The 22,538-nt window shown below is 39.1% G+C and overlaps 2 protein-coding genes across 15 annotated transcripts in view; both read right to left on the bottom strand.

Annotated features, from left to right (window-relative positions):
* LOC118446720 (uncharacterized) overlaps positions 1-2,839 on the bottom strand; it is a 3,916-nt gene extending 1,077 nt beyond the window's left edge. Inside the window, 4 exon segments of the mRNA XM_035877704.2 lie at positions 1-1,605; positions 1,674-1,856; positions 1,937-2,184; positions 2,349-2,839. The exon segment at positions 1-1,605 is cut by the window's left edge and continues 668 nt beyond it. Of these exon segments, the coding sequence (XP_035733597.2) occupies positions 1-1,605; positions 1,674-1,856; positions 1,937-2,184; positions 2,349-2,603 (2,291 nt within the window). The 5' untranslated portion in view covers positions 2,604-2,839.
* Positions 2,840-4,037: 1,198 nt separating this feature from the next.
* On the bottom strand, positions 4,038-22,495 carry LOC118446724 (uncharacterized). Of its 14 annotated transcripts, XM_035877716.2 has the most exons (8): positions 20,645-21,089; positions 19,231-19,323; positions 18,799-19,081; positions 12,093-12,223; positions 6,486-6,699; positions 6,059-6,369; positions 5,188-5,524; positions 4,038-5,059 (listed from the first exon to the last, which is right to left on the bottom strand). In XM_035877716.2, the coding sequence occupies exons 4-8, from the start codon at positions 12,194-12,196 to the stop codon at positions 4,883-4,885; spliced, it is 1,143 nt and encodes a 380-aa protein (XP_035733609.1). In that variant the 5' UTR covers positions 12,197-12,223; positions 18,799-19,081; positions 19,231-19,323; positions 20,645-21,089; the 3' UTR covers positions 4,038-4,882. The 14 variants fall into 14 exon arrangements, with proteins under 14 accessions (XP_035733609.1, XP_035733613.1, XP_035733612.1 ...); XM_035877720.2 differs by lacking the exons at positions 19,231-19,323; positions 20,645-21,089 and adding an exon at positions 22,304-22,495; XM_035877719.2 differs by lacking the exon at positions 19,231-19,323 and having other exon boundaries at positions 20,945-21,095.
* Positions 22,496-22,538: the final 43 nt, after the last annotated feature.

A 22,538-nucleotide genomic window follows, 5' to 3' on the forward strand; every position in this document is an offset into this window, starting at 1 on the left:
AAAGACATATTTTCCACATGATCCTCTCTTGGCAATATTGCTACTTCTTTTTCAACTATGTGGTTCTTTTCGATTGTATCACTTTTTGTTATTGCATTATAACTGTCGGTTCTGGATAGACTCGATGTAGTCGATACGTTAGTATCATTAAAATCCTTTAGAGAAATTTGACTAATACTTACTACGTCATTAGAAGGCGACAACGGTTTTTTATCGGCCAATCGTAAAGTTTTTGATATATCGCCGTTGCTTATATTTTCAGGCCTTAATGATTTCCGATTAGAATTTGGTTCTTTAGTTTTTCCAAGAACTCGTGGTGAACTTGTGTATTGCGGCTGATTTGTTGTTGATGCAGATGTGCAATCCTCTAGAACAAAATGATCTTCATAATTAATCTGTTTTTCCTCTGTATTTACTTGCTCAAGTTTTCCATTTCTTGCTTCTTCCAAATTAACAAATTCATCTCTCAATGTGTCTGACGAATGAAAAGTGTTATTCAAAAACGATGAATATGGCACGTCTTTATCTATAACTGTATCATCGCGATAGGAACTGTTCAATTGATCCAAATGAACCAATAGCGGTTGAGGCGACATCGAAGAGGATAATACTGTTGTAGAATGGTAAAAATCTAATGTTCTATTTAACCTTTCGTTAGGCTCTATAAATCTATTATTGTCATTGTTTACGTTTGAATTATTGGCTGTATCACCATCAGATAACATATAAAAATTAATTCCAAGTGATGATACATCATCATCATCATCATCATCATCATCATCATCATCATCATCATCAGCATCACCATCGGCATCAGCATCAGCATCAGTATCGGCATCGGCATCGGCATCAGCATCAGCATCAACATCAGCATCAGCATCATCTTGTAAAATGGGATTACTTGGAATTGAATCAACGGAAGATTCATGAACGTTCATATTGTCAGAAAGATCATTAATATTTGGTGATTCATGTTCACCATCAAACAAATAAGTATTGTTATGTTGTACGATAGAATTATTTTCAGGTATAATAACACTCGGTTCTTCGTCCCAGTTATCAGAATGCCAAGCTTCAATTGATTCCACCGTATTTGTATATCCATCGTAATAATCCAAAGATACATCTGAATCCTCAAACATTGTAATGCCATCTAAACAGCTACCTTCTACAGTACTTGTTTGTTTTGGAATAAATGTAGCAGGACCTTGTTTGTAATCAATTATGGTCCATCCTGCTTCTTCCAAAATTGTTCTCAATGATTCAATTGTAACATTAAATTTACTCAATAACGATACTAAAGATTTAAGCGACATTTCTCCTCGCATATTATCAAAAGATACAGATTCGTTAAGATGATAGATAACTTCGTCCAAAATCTTCTGTTCGTCCGAACGATTATCAATTTTAAATGGAAAATTATGCGAAGTTACGAGCTTAAATAAATTATCAATACCTAACGATTCTGAACCGTTCTCTTCGCTATTACGATGGAAAACTGCCATTTGAGTGCAAGCACCTAAATGCTCCGTACCTTTTGGCCCATTACAAATGCCATGGAATGTTACATGATAATCTGGATATCTTATAATAATATTTTGTCCCCTACAAATAAATATACACGTATATACGTGTACGTATGTACGAGTAATTAGAAGGTGTAAAAAGTTTACCAGTCTTGAAATTGTTCTCTAGTCCATTCAAACTTGTGATCTGGATGCCTGAGTCCGGAGAAATAAGGAAATAATTCATTAAAGTCTGCATTTGGCGTTGTTACAATAACTACTTTTGGTTTGATATAACCAAAGATGTTAAACGGAAAATCCGTTAATGCGTCCGGATACAAGTGTTCAATCCTAGAAAATTTCAATTACTAAAATTCGATTAAACAACTTCGACTAAATAAGAGACAATTATCATTTTGGTGATAACGCACAATTCTATGCAGATCACTGCATCGGCTTTCTCCAGTTTTTTATCATTGCTTGTAACGCTACCTTCGTAAACATGTATCTGAAGTGGACCTTTTCGAAAATGTATATAATCACAAATTAATGGCTTGGCTTTGCCTTTGTTATTTTCGAGAACACTTCTATCAATGTCTACGCATAATATTTCTTCTACATCGGAGATATGTTTTAGGTGAACCAAAAAGTTAAGATTTGCACAGCCAAAATCTACAATCTATAGAGACAATATGAAAATAGGTATTTAGAAACAAAAAGAATAACATAATAGATTTGATTAAATTAATAAAAAAATATCTATGAAGAGGGATGACGATAAATTTCAAGATCTACATAAATAAATAAAGTGCACAACTATGAAAAAGGGATATTAATGTGGACCTTTCGTATCTTGCCATTATATTTATCACTGCAAAGTATATCGATCACTGTATTATATCTTTGGATGTAAGCTGGCGGAGAAAATTTTATTTTTTCGTTTTCGTCGTAATCCCGAAGTGTATCGGGATCTATCATGTTATAGATTTCATCCGATACAGTACGCAATGTTTTCATATTTTTCTTTTCTTTCCTACAATAACTATCATATACATACTTTCCAAAAAGATAAAATACATGAAATAAAACTAAAAACATTGTTAATTAAAGATACACAGTTAGGATGTTCACGAATATCAACGGAGAAATTTAATCGTATTATTTGAACGAACGACATCCATTTTACTACAATGCTACTTTAATGGCGGGCTCGCAAGCGTCATCTACCTGATGCGTGCGAAACACATATCTACATAGGTAGCGCGACAATCGATCGCACACGATCGTCACTGATTGGCCGAACGTATACTCCAATCGAACACGATTATTCGATACCCAATCAATGTCAATATGTTTAGTGCTTATTGTTAATGCCTCCATTGCAGACGCAGTTCAATAACCAAGCTGAGGTAACCTATTAAATTGGTCTAATTTTCCAAATTCTGTTTAATTTTTCATTATTATTGTTATTATTATTATTAGTAAATTTCTTTACATCTATCTTAATAACATCAACATAAAATATCAATAATGACGGTACAGGTGTGTGAGTGCGATTGTATTTTTGAGAATAGGGCTAGCGGTTAGCCAAGAGGAACATAAAGCGCAAATTTATACTATTAAAAAAAAACAATATGCTTATATACATAGCATCAAAAGTTATATTAATATGTTAAATTAATAATAGATTCGCAATTATGTACAGACAAACGTGTGAGATATAACAATGTATTTTCGTTAAAGTGCAGATTGTCAAAAGTTTTGTACCCTTATTTTGTGAAATACATATATAACCTATGATAACGTAAACGAAATATCATGATAAGTTTGAAGCGTCATATATAATTTTCAGTAAAATGACGTAAGATCTTTTATTAATCATTTTCAGTCGTATTATGAGAAAATAGAAAAGATTTTAAAGCAACTTTAATAGCCGTACGTCATTCGGATAGAAATGGCATGGTATTTTTATAAAGATTCTCCAAGATATTGGAGAAACCAAGGAAATGCAGAGTTGTATAATGCGTTTAAATAATTGCATTGAATACATACATGTCACAGAAGTGATAAAATTACTGAGTATATAATCGTTCGAATTAAGCATAAATAGTTTTGTAAATCTATAAAACGCAGTAATTGTGAATTTTACAAAGATCGGTAAGGCTACTTATTAATGTAGAGAATAAAATTCATCACAAAGGATATATTTTCAATTTGATATTTAGAAACGTAAGTGGAAAGACGTGATGTTATGTATCCGTTATGTATGATTAGTTTATAGCGATATTTAGTGAAAAATTGCGAAATCTTGGAGTCGATACGAATTAAAATATCTATAGTACACTCGTTCATTTTTATAATATATATATATATATATATGTATATATATATATATATATATATATATATATATATATATATAAAGTTAAAGTTATAGTTACCAGTAATAATTTTATAGGATGAGATAATAATAAAGACGCATATCGCTCATCTTAAAGGTAAGCCTCTTTTAAACAATTAAAGGCCCTTCGATTAAACATTCTTTCGTTTAATTGAACGCACAGTAATATTTTTAATTGACAAAGATGTTCGATTTACGATGATACATAACGCCTTGTAATATTATATACTTGATGGTTTGCAATGAATCGTATTTAAATGCGACTCATTAGTAGCAAAGTAGTGAAGAGAAAAAAAAGTTGTTTAACATTTCGAAATAAATATTTTCAACTTGAAAATAGTTGAATAAATATCCTAGATAAATAAGCTCGAATTAATTGATTATTATGACAAGATATAAAATCGGCGATGAAAAATATGCAATGACACGCGCGTTAAATGCGCCTGAACTTATTACAAAAATTGATTAGGAAGGCAGGAAAGGGAGAATTTAGTTGTTAAAAATTTGTATATACCAGAACGATCGTTCTTTTGTCGAGAGTCGAACTTTCATTAGTTAAATAATAGAGTTTCGCATATAATAATATAAGACACTACCGACGTATCGGTCACATGTCTATTCATATCACATATATCTTTAAAGCGGTCCTTTTCTCTCTCTCTCTCTCTCTCTCTCTCTCTCTCTCTCTCTCTCTCTCTCTCTCTCTCTCTCTCTCTCTCTCTCTCTCCCCCCCCATCACACTCGTCAATTTTATCGGCATAAACCATGCACGATATCATCATACTAGAGTAAATATCACATGGAAGGATGAAATTTCGATAGAATGTGTAGCATTAGCACACCGCCTAAGTAGGAAAGAATTACCACAGATTTCGTAGAACCGAACGCGAACTATCGACGGTATTTCTCATTCGCGACGGTGATAATAATTTATAAATCTTCGGAAAAATAATTTAAATACTTTCATGGAACAAGTTCAAGCGTAGGATTGATCTAATGATATAGCTATTTTATTTCCTTTCTCTACCCAATTTCTTAGTCTTCCTCTAAGCTCCTCCAAACTCTTTGATTTTGCCTTATTTATCCTCTTATATTTTACGTCTTTTGGCTTTGTCACCGACCTGTGATTACTCATTACTCTATTGTACGTCACCTGAAACAAAAAGGATAAAAAGGATTCTATAGTATCGAAAACGAAATTCGAATGGCTAGTAAAGAAATGCACATGTGTCCACTTATCGAAAAATATCGGAAAGATCGTCGTTCTCGATCGTCGTTCACCTGAGCTTGTTGGCTCTCGTCTCTCGGTCTTTCACTTTCCAGAGAATCAGCTTCCTGTGCCAGTCTCTCGAAGCTACCGTAAAGCTCCTGCAGTCTGCCCTTCCCATTTCCAAAGTTCTTCGTCCGCCTCTCATCGCACTCGTAATTTTCCGTAGATTCGGATGGTTCCTGGTTGCTTTCACTATCGCCATCCTCTTCTACCGAATATACGGTTTCCAAGATCTCCGGTCTACGTAGAAAACCATTGCATCTTCGCATTGATGAATACTTGCTCGACGGCTCGACCGCATCCGATACCGATCGTATAACTGTTACGTCCGTGATGTTCGAACGAAATCTTGACGAAAGAAAACAAAAGAGATTTATAGATTTTTAATTTTTTCTTAAGACAGACATTCGCTAATGTTAACCTGGTTTTTTTTTTCCCCCACTAGGAAGAAGAATTTTATTTGGATTAAAACTTGGGAGAATTTTGTCGTATCTCAATATATACACAATCTCAAATGATTCTCGTCTTTACTAACTTTATAAAAACGTTTTTCGCAACGATGTGAGAGTATAAGAAGCTTCCCGCGCGATCCTGCCTACAAATAGTGACCATCAAGGATTTTTTTTCTTTTTCTTTTTCCTTTTTTTTTTTTTGTCAGGAGGCGGAGCCAGCCTCTTCGCTGGATCGGATGCCGGAGACGGTCGGGCTGTCTCTGGGTTGCGTTTAGATTGCGAAGAGAACTAACGCATGCAAGGAGATCTTTCGTATCTCGTTAAATATCTTAATGTTTTCAACGGTTTGTTATAAAAGAGCCCTTCTAAATGAAAGTCTACATTATCAAGAAAGGTAGGTGCATACGCGTGTTTATGTTATAATGTTTACCTTGGTGGTGCCGGGTCGTCCGCGGCTTCCTCGAGTACGACGGCGCTGTCGCTGTCTCCGAGACTGTCCAGTCTATCGAGAGCATCGCATGGAGGAGAGTCTCTTGTACCTGTACCACTCCTTTCCGCCAGTCTACTTTGCAATTGCCGTATCACTCTTTGTTGCCTGAGAATAATCGATTCCCGTTGCACCAGGCTCGCCTCGATTTCTTTCTGCTTCCGACAAAGTCGCGATTCGAAGAGAAATAGTTGCGAAGACAATGTGCATAATTGTTCGGCCTTCTCTCTCGTTAGTCGCGCCACAAGCTCCTCCTGGAAAACGTTCAAGTAACCCATTTATTTATTATTTATTACACGCGAACCTTTCATAATCCGCTTTTATTTTTTTGAAATCTTATCAAAAGCGTTGCATCCGTAGGGAATCTTACCTGCAATTTAAGCGTTCTCCGCCAAGCTAGCATTTGATGTGCCTGTGCCCTCTGTTTCGCCCTAAGCGCTGCTATCACTGATTTCGCTTCCTCCAATGATGTCACTTCCACATCATTTCCTTCTTTTACCACTTCCTCTGAAAAATCATTTACCCTATCTTCCGTTACCGTCACCAACGGGTAGCTGTCCATCGATGTTTCGTCGAAACTGCTGCTGCAAGGGAAAGCGTAAATTCTATCATTCTTGTTTACGTTGCAAGTTAAGAATGTTTACCTCTATCAAGTGATATCATATTTTGATCGGAATCATTTTTCTTAGACACATCTTATTTAAGATGTAATAAAGACGTCCATAGCAAGAAATAGGATGATATTATTTAATACGAATGCGATGGGGTATTGGGTAGGATCGATCGATATTTTCGAACTTTTTCGAATCCGAGCCGATTGCCCGCAGGCTTCTGTCCATCGATCAAAACGCTTCGCTTTCTCAAGTTAAGTAAGTAGACGGAAAATATATTTAATATCAAAATAATTTTAATCACCGCCGAAAGATTCCGGCGGAAAACGTGACAAAAATATCGTAAAAGAGAATATTGAGTTACGAACGAAATATAATTTTACTATACGTATAAGTAAACAATCGTCATATGTTTGTTGAGAACACACAGGTATAAATAGAATACTCATCTGTGTACATCGATTCTAAGGAGTAGACAAATATATATATATATATATATATATATTAGAATTTATTATTATGATATTATTCTTTTTAATATATGTTAAATTGGAATCGTTTATTCTTTCTTTTTTCTTTTTTTTCCCTTCTTTTTAGCAAAATAAATAAGACGAAATATAGAAAAGTCTTTCCCTTCCTAAAAACAGAAAATAATCCTTTTTCAGTAAACAACGTGAATATTTTTAGTTTCTGGAAATAAACTTTTGAATACATCGACAACTGATACCATGCGATGTATTGAAAGGAAATACTGAGGTGCAATGTTGCAATTAATAGAGAATATATAGAAATTTATTATATGATACAAAACATCATTTATAGTCATTCATTAGGATACAGAGTAAAAGTTTTAAAAGTGTATAATATCTATTATATTTTAACGATATTATGTAATGTAAGAATAACACTAAAAATACGCGCGATACGATGGAAGCCTTACAAATAAACATCCATCGGGACGAACTTAGTAAAATATTTAGATTCAGAGATGAGAATTTTAAAATAGTAGGCACATTTGTGCTATTAAAACGGGACAACTTACCACCGCTCTATTGGGCTCTTAGTAGAATCGAAAAGATCCATCCAGGGACGAATGATGTTGTCGGATTGTCGTGACAGTTTCAACGGGAAGAAGACTGCTTAAAAGATCAGTCTTTCTTCGTTACCTAGAAAAAGTGAAAATTGATTACTTGTCGATTCTATCGCGATTAGAACTTTTTCACTCGAGTATTAGTTAATATTTATGATAAGTGTACGACTTGACTTATTTTATTATATACCTTATACATATTATCCTGTATACTTACCTTGCTATATTGCTCAGTTTTGATACTTATGTATTTCGCTTGATCGTTTGATTATTTCATTCCGAGTTGCTATCTAGTCTTAGAAATAGAATAGTTATAGTTTTGAAAGAAAGTTTTTCGATGAGTATAAATGTTGATAGAAAGTGCACAGGTAAAAACAAACAAGAACAAGGACGCAAGGACTTGAAGTAAATGGGTGCAAGAATGTTGATTGAACTTATGTTACAAGTGCGATAAACAATCCTATCAATGTACGCAGCTAAAAGCAGACATGATAAGATAAATAACATTCCCTGTAATGACATTTGTTAAATTTTCAATTATAAACGACAATGATTTTATTCGCGATGTCTAATGATTAATTTGCAAATCTCATGAAATAAACATAGATATTTCTCTTCGCAGCTCAACAAAAAAGAATTACTTTTGGCCAATGAAATTTGTAGTTGGCATTAGAGGAGAACACGGCGAGTAGTATCTTCTTACCATCCTTTTCCTCGATTTACCTCCCTCCCTCCCTCCCTCCCTTTCTCTCTCTCTCTCTCTCTCTCTCTCTCTCTCTCTCTCTCTCTCTCTCTCTCTCTCTCTATTTCTCGTAGAGCTTCTTGGATGCTGGGAGGTGTAAAAAAGAGAAGGACGGTGTATAGATCACGCACGTATGAGGTAGATTGCGGGGTGCTGGCCAATCATGAAATCAGGTACACGTGCAGTACCAGACGGTGTACACCGTAGGATACGTCTTATTATAGAACCCACGGGGTTCCACCTTGCGTTTAAGAAGAAGGTATCGGCCATTCTTTCTTTCTCCTTCGAGCTAGCCTAAGCGAAAGAGATAGATAGATCGATAGATGGATAGATAGATAGAGAGAGAGAGAGAGAGAGAGTGAACAGGCTTGAAAGGAATGAAAAAGCAATGTTTCTATGGTCGAGCGTAGAGATGCTTGCGAGAAAGAGAGAAAGAATATTACAGAGGTGTGTCTACCGACCCACGAGGTCAACATTGTTACCTTCATTATTGGTATATCCCTGAACACAACTTTCTTCTTATGTTTCTTTTCCTTCTTTTATATCTTTCTTTTCATTTTCATCATGTATGAGCATAATTAGTGAAAATTGTAAAAAGGGGACACAACAAATAAAATCAATAAAGAAGAATTTATTCTAGAAACATACTGAAACTGTTGTGTAAGTGAAAATATTAATAAAATCATGAAATTATTAACTAATAAAACTATTGGATACTAATTGGAAGTAATTAAATTTAAACTGACTTTAAATTTAAATAAAACTCCAAAAGCGGCATGTGAATTCTCTCTCTCTCTCTCTCTCTCTCTCTCTCTCTTGCCCTTAAGCATTTCTATAATACATCGTCGCGTAGAAGAAACGAAGTAGGCGATAAATTTTCGTTCTATGGTGAGCACGCGTGCGCACGAACCTGTATTCCCTTTATTTACTACGAAACCGATACGCGATATACAACAGCGAAGGTGCAATATTCCGGCAAAAAGGCGCGAGATGATGTATCCTGGGCATCGTGCAATCAATTACTTTCCCCTGAGATGCACAGTATGTGTATTAAACAGAAAGAGCGTATATCCCGTGTCTTCTTAAAGCTCTCACAAAGTCGATTGCCATTTTTTTCACTTTGACTCAATGCTCGTCTTTGGAAGAAAGTAGAAGTGTCGTTAGCATATTAGCAGCATGAATGATGGCACGACATTCATTTTCCACGTGACTGGCAGCAAAAAGACCAACTACTTTCCTTTTATTAGACGATCGCAGTTGGTTTATGCGTCTTTTACTGGAGTTTGGAAGCGTAACGCTTAAAGTGCCACCATGAAACGAACAAAATGCAAAGGAAGAGACAAAGTAAAAGGAAAAAGAGAGAGCGAGAGAAAGACCTTTAGAACATCGTAGATGTTCACATCTTTAGTTAATTACTTGTATTTTCCGCCTCTGGCCATCAGCTCGGAAACTCGAAAACTCTGATCTCTCTCTCTCTCTCTCTCTCTCTCTCTCTCTCTCTCTCTCTCTTCCCCTCTTCTCCTCCTTGCGATTTATCCTCAAGACGGCAAATAATCTATCACGATAGATAAGCCTGTATTAGTTGCCTTAAGCTTTATCTGAATGTCGTATCGACGCAGTGGCCATGGATGAACATTGAACGTGCATGCGGTTATCGGAACTTCTTCTTGCTTTTCCTTCTTCGACTTTGCTACTTTTACAGGATCGTTGTCTCATCGTTGTTTTTTTTTTTTAACTGAACTAAAGAAGTAGCCCTTCGCTTAAGAAAGAGTCAAAATGTACCTCTAATCGTATACAAGCGGATCCGTTCTCTTTATTTTCTTTTTCCTCTACTTTTCTTCGTTTTCTCTAATTCTCTTTGTTTATCTGAGGCCGAAAGAAATAACATCGATTTCTTTCTCTCTTCCTCTCTGACGTTCTAGAATTATACACGATCTTACTAATTTTTCCAAATCCATCGTGGAAAAGAACTCATCGTCGGCAAGTTCATTATCGCTCGAGCAACACGATATCGTGCCTATTTCTCGATCTTAATCTAACTTTATCTCCTCGGTAAGATAAAGTATATTTTACCCCTTCCCCATTAAAAATCCATTCAATTTGCCATCTATATTGAGCCTATATAGAATTCTTGAAAAATATTATTTACCGATTGATTCATTATTGGTCGAGAACCAACAGAAATGAGAAAAAAAGGCTCTCTTTTTTTCTATCTTTTCTTGAAAGCTTTCATTTCACTGGTAAATTCGTGCTATGGTCACGCATCATCGCACTCATCTTAATATAGGCATTAAATTGTCACACGTGCCGCGAATGCATTCAATGTATATGTGTAGGCACATACGTCATAGGGCATACGCTCTCACTATTATCTACGTTGAGTTAACGAGGAGCAGGATAGATCCGATTATCATAGAAATCATCGACGAGATAATATACTACCTTTCATCGGCTTTAATTCGTGACGTAAAAGCATACGTCGAAATGAAAAATGAGCCTTTTTCGTTTTCAACGCGAAATGATTCTTTCTCAGGATTAACATTTGCTAGTATTTTGTGCTTTTTTCCCTCTCATCTCTTTTCCGTATCCTTCTACTCTTAATCTATCTTTTTTCTTTTTTAATAGCCTGCAGTGACCCGCTTTCCGCGATAGAATTTTCAAGTGCGCTCGAAATTAGCACGGGTTAGCTGCTATTGCCACGCACAACATCGACCAAACGACTTTCCAGATGCTTACTTTTGATGTTAATTACGCTTTGGCGCCGTGTATGCGCGAGTTGCATCGAGAACAAAGTGTTGATTAATTAACGAACGAAGGAAATACTTTTAAGTTCAACGTTAAATCGAGTAGATATTTAGATCCAAGAAATCGAGAGTAATTACGTCGCTTAATGACGTAAGCGTAAGCAAATATAACAATACTCGTATTACGTTTGTATGTGTGTGTGTACATACTCGTAATAACAATGAAAATAAAAAAGATCGTAAAACTTAATATTCCCAAAAATACTGCACAATTTTAAGATTAAGTTTTCAAACGCTTCTTTCGAATGGATGTTTTACGATAATCGTAATCGACGACTTTTCGTTAGCTTCGAGGACGCAGAATTTTTCGAAACACGAACGTTCTCTATCTAAGGGATCGAGGTTCACCTCTACGTTAGGTAACGCTTGTTCCTAATTTTCTTTTTTATTTCTTTTTTACGATCTTGCAACGTGGTATACGTCGATTGAGAAGAACGCTTCCAGGCAGCGACGGCCTTTAAATCTACATTCATTTCGAATTATGATAGAATATCGACTTGGTGGATGATAGAAAAATCAATTTTCAAATAACATAACGAGAGTTTTACGTTCTGCGTACATATTCTTGTTTCTATGCAATAAGTATATTTCTTCGTCGGAAGTATTGTTAGTTTTCTTTACGATATCTCGGTAAAAGCATTGAGGAGAAATTTGTAAGTCGCAAGACTTCTCCTTTGACTTTCCTTCCTTTGAGAAAACACGTACCATGCTAATTAGAGTAGATATGTACCTACTTCCCAAGGCGATTCGAAGATATGAATCTTTGCGTAGACTAGCAATGGATCGCTTTTTGTGGAATAGACTTTCCGTTATAAAACTATTGAGTGTTTCCATCTTCTTGATCTTGCCTGCGATACATACCTGCAACAGAGGAAAAAAATGGCTTCACCATCAAAATACAACATTCGACGTTTTTCCAATAACTATTTGCAAATAAATTTCAAGCCCTAATTGCTGAACATTTAAGCGATTCGTTGTTTCCATTCGCAAACGAGGTTTCTCTTTCTCTCTTCTCATTCCCTTTATCTATCTCTATCTATCTCTCCTTTCCAAAGGAGCGCTCGTTAGGGTGAATTCGATGCGGCATAGGCACGACGAGTGAAGAAAGAAAGAAAGAAAGAAAGAAAGAAAGAAAGAAAGAAAGAAAAGGAAAGGGGAAGGGAAAGAGAGAGAGAGAGAGAGAGAGAGAGAGAGAGAGAAGCGACTCGTCGTTGTAGTTAGAGTCTGGCGATCGATCGAAAGGATATATCGCGGCCGCCACGCTACGAACAAGAAGGTTTCTCCACCGGGGACAAGAAGGTAATCCCCTTTTGCTCGTACCTCGAGGACACCGGATACAAGCTTGCATTACTGGCGCGCCATCGTGAAAAGCGATCTTCGTTAAAGAGAGAATATTTTGTCGAAACGAGCAAAAGGTCTTTTCCTCCTCCACCTCGACTGCCTCGTTAAGGACTTTGATGTGCGTCAACTATATCTATAATAATAAGAAGAGGATCGTGAGCCTCGTTCCTTATGACGTTTGCAAAGAAGCTTTTATCTATTCTTTAAAATACGAAAGTAAAATTTCATATCAAATATGCCAACAAATTATTTCATTTTCGAAAAAAGAAAAAATTACATTTTACCGTGTAATTTACACTTTAGAAGATTAAGAAGGAAAAGGAGGAAAGGCACATAGATTCATAAAGTATGAAGACGACGAAAAGTAGGAGATTGAATCGGATTTCTTGCATAATTAATAGCAACTCTGAAAAACTCGATGGAGGAGTCCTCCTCCTTCCCTTTTTCAAACTCTTCTTCATCCTTTTCCTTATCTCCTCCTTCTTCTGCTTCTTCTCCTCTTCCTCCTTCTCCTGTTTCTGCTCCTCCTCCTCCTCCTCCTCTTCCTTTTTCTTCTTCTTCTTCTTGGATAGTGCTACATCGGCATTAGAGGCAGAACACGTTCTCGGAGAGTTGGCATTTGCCGAGGAAAAGGTGAACGTATGGCGGTGCCGCGCGTTCTTTCTGAACAGCCGCTTGCACGAAATACTATATATGCACACGATGTCTGTGCACACTTATGTACGTAGATGCACAATAATTATTTGGACAAAGCGCGTAAATTCAAGAGATTTTGCGCGTTTGGCGTTTTAGTAGTTGATATACATATAGGTAGATAAACGCGTAGAAATGTGCGCATACAAATAACATTATACATAGATATGTATATTATACGTATGTACGATGATGGAACGATCGTTATGAGGCGTAGCACCGTGTTCTTTTTCATAGCAGCTGCCAATCGCGACTCGCCGTACGTCATCTTCCTCTCTCTTCCCTTTTCTCCGCTCTTCGTCTCACCTGACCACCTCATCCTGGTGTTCGATCGCGGTGCTATTTGCAGAACTCGCTTTCTTCATCCGGTACTCTACGTACATGTACAATATCTATACGTATATGTTGTGTTTGTACATAGGCGCACATACGTAGGCACATATACGTAAGTACTCGGTACGTATGCAGTGTCCTTTCTTCCATCTCTCGTCGTCCTGACATAACTCACCGATGGTTCGCCATTACCGTAACTTACCGCTCACTATCTTTCCTTCTTGCTGCTCCTGGCTCGTCCTTCGATGCTCGAACTTTCTGACTTGCATAGCTTCCTTTTCTTTTACTTTTCTTTCCTCTTTTTCGTTTCATTCATTCTTCTTTATTCTATTTCCGTCTTTTTCAATGCTTTTACTTTCACGGAATCTGGTTCAAGAGCACTCGATGGCAAGGTCATCTTTGCAGTCAAAAATGAATAAATCAAGTTAAATACTATAGCTCTACACCCCACCCCACCCCATCCCTCCACCCCTCTCTCCTCGAGGAATACTTATTTTATACATTAATTTGAGAAGAATTTTAACTTATGCACAATAGGTATGTGATATTGAGAGTTAAAGGTGGACGTCGTTCGAAAGTATACAGATAAAGAAAATAGAAAGTGGTGCAGGAATGATTTGACACATATTTTTGTCTCGACGATTCTCGTCGAGTAAATAAGTAATAGGTTTACTCCCACACGAAAATACCTATATAATAATTATTTCTTCCTTTTTCTATATCTCTTTAAAGGAGGGAGGGGGAAGTGGGAGGAAGTATGCGAACATCGCATACCTGAAGAATCCAACAAGGACGCGTTAGGCTACCTTAGTCTTCCTCATTTGAATACATATATAAATTTACAAGGGGATCGTGATTTCATAGGATCGTAACCCGTGTGACGAATAAACATAAATCGGCGGGGAAACGCGAGAGTACGCCAACGAGCGGAGGAACGAAGGAAGGATCAGGATGGAGGAGAGGAAGTAATAGTAGTGTAGTGGAAGAAGTTGTGCCAAGGCACATACACACACACACACACACACACACACGCCTATATATGGGAGAATCCGTCGATTTAAATTGTAGATGAATATCCTTTCGCAAAAATCTTTTTTCGCGATCAGGATAGGAGCAAAGGGCACACGTCGTCCGCCTTCAGATGTAAAGGGGTGTCTTTCCAGCGCTCTTTTTAGCCTTTTACTTTCTTCTTTTATTATCCCTCAAGATATATTTCTAAAGGGAATTCTTTCAAAAATAAATATTCCTCAAGCTAGATATCAGCTTGAGTTACAGTTAGGAACGCGACGTCAAGTGGGGGAGAGAACAGCCGATGGTGGGATCGGAGGTAGCACCGGTAGTACGCTCGACCCAGATTAAATTCACAAACTCATTCGACGTAACAACGTTATCCTTTGTTCGTGAAAACGTCAGATGTAAAAGTTGCCGCACACAATTTACATCTGATACAATTCTTTCGTTCGACATTTGTCGAATATCGTCTTACTCGGTGGCAATCGTCCTAGTAGCGTCTTAGGAGTTGGACGAGTCGTTAACGTTGCCAGGTAAAAAATGAGAAGAAAAAAAATTCAAGAAACGAGAAAAGAAAAGGAAAAGTAAAACGGACGAGTAAAGAAACGAATTTCAACTTAGCGGGAATAGCTCGTTCGTAGGACGACGTGACTCTGGAGTGGCATTTATCGGCATAAAGCGTTGATTTTTTTCTTTTTTTTCTTCTTTTTTTTATCTATACACACACGTATTTACAATGGGGATTCCAAGGAGCCGTTAGAACGAAGAGCATTGTTCGGTAAACGAAGCCTGAAAACTACGGGAGTGCGCTTGGCAGTCACTCTCGGCTCGGCTTTCGAGTCGGCGATCGATCGATGCACCGACATTTCACCTGTCTAAAGCCATACCACCCGCCTCTTCCTCTTCCTCTTCCTCTGCCCGTCCTGTCCCACCTCGCCCTTCGTCTCATCGGAAAACTCTCTAACAAAGGCAAACTCGAGCTAATCTCCGAGAATACGGTCAAAATCGTCTATTTTATTGGTAACGAGGGCGTGCCTTTTTCTGCGTTTAAATAAATCGCTTATGCCTTAACGTTCACCAACAGTTCCAATATCGTTCCGTATTCTGACAATTAAGATCGAACGCGATCCAGTCTGAATATTCTAATCGACTATTCTAGATCCACCTCGTGCGTTATTTTTGACATTTCTTTTCTGTCGAACGAAAGGAGCAAATTTAACGATCATTCAGTTGGCAGTTATAAACGAGCCTCGAATCGTTTATCCTCCTTTTGCGATATTTATTGTTTTTCGCGAGTGGTATTAGCGAGATAAGAGAAGGAGGAAGTAATTACTTATGTACCTACGTACGTCCGCGTCTATGCGATAAAATTGTTCGCGCTAGGGCTCTATAGTCGGATACGTAAATGTACAGATACGTACTACGATTGTGTTTACGGCCATGTCCAGATCGCAAACGACGGTCAATGAGTCACTCTCACCTTTGTAAGAGAAGCCGTTAATAAGAAAGAAAATCACGTAGAGTACGCGCCTCGAATGATCGACATCAAGAGGAATCCTTTAGCACATATGGAAATAGCTATTATATCGATTTCGATTCTACCTTTATATATATATATATATATATATATATACATATTTTACTTATAGACCATTATTTTGTCCAAAATAATCATGAATAAAAGAAACGAAAAGGAAGAAAGAAAGAAAATCATGTTCGTTCATGCACGACAATGAGTTAATCTTTAGGTTTATCGATGTTACGTTCGCTAACATCATTCTTTTTTCCATCATTCGTATCTCGATCGTGTTGCAAAGTCGGTTGGCAAAACACGTGCAACATCGTACGAGATCGTAATGTCCTCCTTCTCTCGTCACATCACTTTTTGAAATTTTCTCGCGGAGGCAAAAAAAGAAAGTTCCTCTTTCTCAGATCTTTCGTAAGTTGGCAGGGGAGCAGATTCTACAATGAGCGAGTGATCCGCGCGTTAATTAGGGCCGACCGCTTAATTGAGCGTTTCGGTCGCTTCGTTAGTGTAAAAAGAGGAGATAGAAAGGCGCCATAAATGAGAGCGAGAGAGAGAGATAGTACTGCCGGCTCAGAGAAAACTCTATTCCGCAATTTCCTCCGCCTTACGTGGGAAACGCATAATCGCGTGAAAGAGGTCGACTATTTTGACTCGATATTATAGAAAATAAAATGATTAATAAAACGATATGCTCGATAGTTTGCTTTAACGAAGAGACTAAGAAAGTCTACGATTCTCAGGAGATTCTTAATCTACTGCTTTCTCAGGTCTTCCTCCACTTTTATATAGGAGCAATCTCACTTTACTTTCGAACAATGTCGTGCCGTTGCACTATTGCTCATTTGTTTTTACGTCTTAATTAAGGCATTCTCCTTTTTATTATTTAGCTAAATATTTTCCAGGAATATCTATGTCCTTCCTCAAATTTATAACGTGGTTCCTTCGCATTCGCACCTTTCTTACACCCACTTCGAGTACGTTATTTTTATTCGACTCCCCATAGCAGTTTTTGTAACTTTCTATTCCCTTTATTGGCAGAGGCACACTTTCAAGGAGGCTCGGATAACGACCCTCTTTCGTATGCAAAGTCGCAAACCGTAACGCGCGCAGTCATTAAACGTTTCTAAAAGGTGATCTCTCTCTCTCTCTCTCTCTCTCTCTCTCTCTCTCTCTCTCTCTCTCTCTCTTGCTCTCTGTCTTTTGGTGGAACCCAATATCGCACGCGATATTTCAAGGCGGCGTTATTTAAGGCGGCGCCACACGGTGCTTTGCCTTTAGAGATCTAACGGAGAGGTAGAAAGAAAAAAAAAGAAACAAAAAAAGAAAGAAGAAAAAGAAAAAAGGAAAAAGAAACGAATAGAAGAAAAAGGAGAGAAGAAGTAAGGGGTGAATGCGAGGGCAAAGAAAAAGGAAGGGCCAGGCGAATTAGCATTTCAATTTGTCCCGCAGGTGTTCCGCGTGCGAGTATGCGCGACATCGGGCACAACACCGTTCCACCGGCACGTTCTCTCGCCAGCGGGTTGTCATTTTCGAGGGGCAGGGGGTTGGGGCCGAGAGGAAGCTCAAATACGTAGGCATTTATTTACATGCGGGACCGACATCGCGACCTTATCTTATCCACCTGCGCACCGTCCGTACGTCATTGCGATTGCTCTCGTACGATTGCTCTTATTTAAAAAAAAAAAAGGTCGTGCCTAGTTATTTCTTTATAATAAAAAGAGATAAAGAAGAAATGGTTAGAACAACGGAGAAGAACGTTGTAGTCTTTTCCGATCATCGATCAAATCTAAAGGGACTTTATCGTTTAATGGAATTTCAGGAAATTGGATCAGCCGACCATCGTCGGGTTTTACGATCTTAATTAAGTTTCGTCGACATTGGCGACGGCGAACTGCGAACGGGAGCACGAAAAGTTTGCATAAATGAGCGGCCACCGTCAGTCAGACCCGAGTATTTATTGTTTTCGCATAAATGTCGATTGTTATTGCGGCAAAAGAGAGAAAAAGAAAAAGAAGTAAAATGTCGGCGCGGACAAATGTCGATGGTTAAACAGTTTCCCCGCGGAAAGAATTTCTCACATTTGTCAACGATACTTGAACAAGAATGTGACGCGTTTTTCATTTTCTTCCTTAGCCTTTATTCTCCTAAAATTAAATGCGAAATCGTTAATTTTCTATTCGACCCCTTTTGTTTCTTTATTCGCGCGCATTCCGGTCTCCCTGGGGTCTAGACGCGCCACGCGGTAAATAAATAAATGCTACTAGCTCCAGACGATAGACGAGAGAAAGAACGAGAGAGGGAACTTCTACCATGTCCGAGACCTCGTTAATTTATATCCTATCGATTCTCTCGGCTCTGCGAGTGTACTGCCGTCGTGTTTGCTTTCACGATTTGTAATCTCTCGATCTAATTTACATCTAGACGCAAACCGTCCGACAGAGTAAGTTTCTTTAAGAAAACGTTTCTGTAAGAAATATTCTGATGATTCTGACGAAAAAAATAATAGAAAGTCGGAGAAAGGTATATTTACCTGAAATTACTTGCCCTTATGGTCTTCATGGCTCGTCAAACTATTCCTCTCTCTCTCTCTCTCTCTCTCTCTCTCTCTCCCTGATAAATAGGAGTCTTTGTAGTCCTTGAAAAGGTTCTTCTTCACGTCTTTTCGCCGCTGATGTGGCCGCCACTGATCGATCACTTTTCGAGAAAGAAGGAGAGAGAAAAAGAAAGGCCAGAAAGGCGTCTCTCCTGTTTCACTCGCGAGCAGTATCACTTTCCTCGATCTAACGGGGCTGGATCGGCGCGTGCACAGTTTTCTAACGAACGAATGAAAAAACAAACGATGACAAAGGATCGTGCCCCGTGTTACCTACGAGCAGCAGTCGCGTCCGGTATATATTCGATGAAGCGCACAAATATCGATTGCCTTTCGAGAAAGGAAGAAAACAATATCAGTTTCACGCACCGATGCAATGGACATCCATATCTCTCTTCGCGGTCATTTGAAAAGTGGGTGGGAAACGCGCGCACGTTTCTTCGAACTTTGCGCTAGCCCCGACTGACAATGAGAAAGCTTCGTGAGCCACTCGAGGAGGTTAGTTATGGCCGCAAAAGTGGCCGCGTAAACTTCCCTCCTTTCTCTCCTTGGCAAACTCGCTTACGCTTATGCCGCCTTCTCCGCTCGGCCGACGGACGAGCATACACAGGGCACCCCCCTCCCGCCCCTTTTTACACTCTACTCGTGCCGTTCTCGTTGTTGTTAACAACGGCTCTACTAAACTCGTCTCTCGCTCATTTTTTACGCGTCCCAAGCGCTTTCCTCCCCCCACCTCCACCAAACCCTTTAGTCTCAATCCCTTCGATCCTTTTTTTTCACTCTCGTTTGGAAATGCGTAAAGCCGTATGACAAAGTCGCGTTACATTCATGACGATGATCTTGAAAACAAAGGGAGCACTCTCTTTTCTCGATCAAATAAAATCTATCCCTCTTCTATATCCGTGATACTCGATAAATATACGTATTTTTCTTTACGATTATGGATAAACGAGGAACGTTTCGATAGTCATTGAAAAGTCGTTCAATACTCGCATGAATCTCGTATAATTTTAAGCGGAGAAGAAATCGATAAGAAATAGAAAAGTTCTTATTGTAAGACGATCGAAAGGAAGACGAGGTTCGAGGAGTCGGTCGGCAGGTGCCAGTTGACGAAAGGTCCTCCTCGTGTCGGTAAAGGAGGGAGTAACTCGCGATCCGTTCGAAGGAGAAACAGGGTGGTGGAGGGGGGGGAAGGAAAGGGTAGAGGACTGGTTTTACGTGAAACCTCTCGACCCGACCAGCCGGACTGCTTCGTTGCGACCGCGAGGGAGGCGCGAGGGAGGCACCACACAAGGGACTCGTGAGAGAGACGAGACGGAGCCGAGAGGGAGGCACGACGAGAGGAGTGTGTATGGTGAGCGGACACGGCAGCGTTGGGTCCCGTTCTTCGGAGAGAGGCTTACTCCATGGAGCGCGAGGAAGTACTGTTACTTGCAGAGAGAAAGGGGGAGAGGGAGAGAAAGAGAGAGAGAGAGAGAGAGAGAGAGAGAGAGAGAGAGCGAGAGCGAGAGCGAGAGCGAGAGAGCCCGCGGCGTGGCGCACCGGCAAAACGCGCCAGATCCAGATCTGACCGTTCCGTCCAACGACGAAACGCGTCGTACAGACTCTTCTACTTTCTTTTCGCTCACTCGCTGTCGATCGACTTGCCTTTTCCTTCCTCTTTACTCCAAATCCGTTCATACAACACAATATCTAACGTATTTATATGTGTCATGAGTATTTGCTCTCTCTCTCTCTCTCTCTCTCTCTCTCTCTCTCTCTCTCTCTCTTTCCTGCCTTTTACCGTATTATATAGGAGTCAATGCTTTTGTTTACGATCGTCGCACTTTTCATTTGCCGTTTATATGTACTACCGAATGGCCGGACGGACGTACGTACGCACGTACGTACGTACGTAACGTACGTGAGAGAGGTGTACAATTCCACGCGAATAAATTTCCCGGATCTTCTTTTTTACATTCGTCTCTCCCTCTCCCTCCCACATACGCACACACGCACGCACGCACGCACGTACGCACGCACGCCCCCACGCACGCACGCACTCACACTTTCTTTTACGCAAAACGTCAAAACAAACGCATACGTCTTCCTGCGGTGGCTTGCTATAGGATGAAAAACTCTCCCTGTAAATATCTTTTCTTCGTGAAGAATCGCGTGAAAAATGAAACACCACGCAATATCACCGCTCCGTGGTCGCGGCACGACTGACCGGCGAACCGCCTCCGCGCCGGTTCCGCGACGCGCTCAGGTACGTACAAATAATTCTCTTACCCCCTACTCTGATCGATCTGAACTTTTTTTAACGCGTTTACTTATTTTCTTTTCCTTCTCGAAGATAATACCGTTCTCAACGAATTCGAAAGATTTTCACACCGAGGACAAGATTTAGACAAATAATTCGTAAGTTTGGTCCAACGTTCGATTCTTTTATTCGGCGCGAAAGGAGGTGCGCGCGAACGTTGGAAATCGGAGCAAGATACGAAGAGACACTCGGTCCTGTTTACTTTCGTAACGGTATGCACTTCGCCGATGACATTTTCCTTCTTTCGCGAGATATCTCGTCATTGAAACGAAACCTCTGACATATTCCTTATTATCCTTCGTTAAATTGATCCTATTCATTAACCAAAAATGATTTCGGACAATTTTGTCCTAACGGACATCACTGTAAATGGCTCGACGCCAATTTCGTCGATAACGTATTACATATTAAACGTAACACGAGAATTTTTTTTCGAGAGACCATTAACTTTATCTTTAATATAGAAAACAGCCTTTAAAAGGCTGAAAGAAAATCCTAAACCGGCAACCCTGCATTCGAATGTACATATGTATGTATACGGTCGATGTGGTTGTAGCACGCGCTTTGTATGCGGCTAGAAACGGACGCACGGTACTGGCGTGTGCACTGCGTTTTTCGTGTTAGTGCGCGCCTATGTGCAAGTCCTCCGCATATGTTCGAGCACTCGGTCGAGCGGGTGTAACCGGTTTCACCAATTTTTTTCCCGAAATACACACTCGCGATGGTTCGTAAAATTGTACGACCCCATTGTAGTCGTTCGACATCTGGGAAAGCTAGTCTATATACACACACACACACATATATATATATATATATATGCGCGCACACACACATTAATTCGCCTCATTAAAACCCTACGTTCGCGCGTACCACTTAACCTTTTCTTCATTCGTCAAATGCCTAGAAATTCGAGATCTAGATCGAATCTTACGATTTTCGCAAACATTGAAATCATTAGAATCAGCGATTTTCTCTATCAGCCAACTCGAGCTAATTCTATTTTTTTTCCACCCACTCGTCGACTTTCTCTTGAACCTTTCGAAAATTCATGAAAACTCGGTCTTAGACGAATTTATCGTAGAGATATGTTGTATCGTTTAGACACGCGCCATGATTTTCGAGGAAAAAAAGTGATAATACCTTTTCATCGTGGTTTCATTCGTCCCTCCATTCGAAAGATTTCACTTTCTTAAACTAGTTTTTCGCCTGTCCATGAAATGGCTCGTACCACGGCATTTTATTGCATCGAGGATGTTAAATAGAAGAGAATTATACGATTCATTGAGCCGATCAACGACATCGGGATTGTACTTTCGATACTGAATTTTCTTCCGCCACATTGAGCTCCTTTTCTTTCGATACGAAATTCTTTTCT

The sequence above is a fragment of the Vespa mandarinia genome, chromosome 25 (assembly GCF_050613455.1).
Source record: "Vespa mandarinia isolate Hongniang chromosome 25, ASM5061345v1, whole genome shotgun sequence".
Taxonomy (NCBI): domain Eukaryota; kingdom Metazoa; phylum Arthropoda; class Insecta; order Hymenoptera; family Vespidae; genus Vespa; species Vespa mandarinia.

What these genes read in the sequence shown, in the direction of transcription:
- LOC118446724 (XM_035877720.2), bottom strand. Translation starts at nt 12,196, where the DNA reads ATGGAAACACTCAATAGTTTTATAACGGAAAGTCTATTCCACAAAAAG. An exon ending in GACGACCCGGCACCACCAAG is followed by an intron (nt 5,525 to 6,058) that starts GTAAACATTATA and finishes TCTTTCGTCAAG; the next exon opens with ATTTCGTTCGAACATCACGG. An exon ending in ACGAGAGCCAACAAGCTCAG is followed by an intron (nt 5,060 to 5,187) that starts GTGAACGACGAT and finishes TTTTTGTTTCAG; the next exon opens with GTGACGTACAATAGAGTAAT.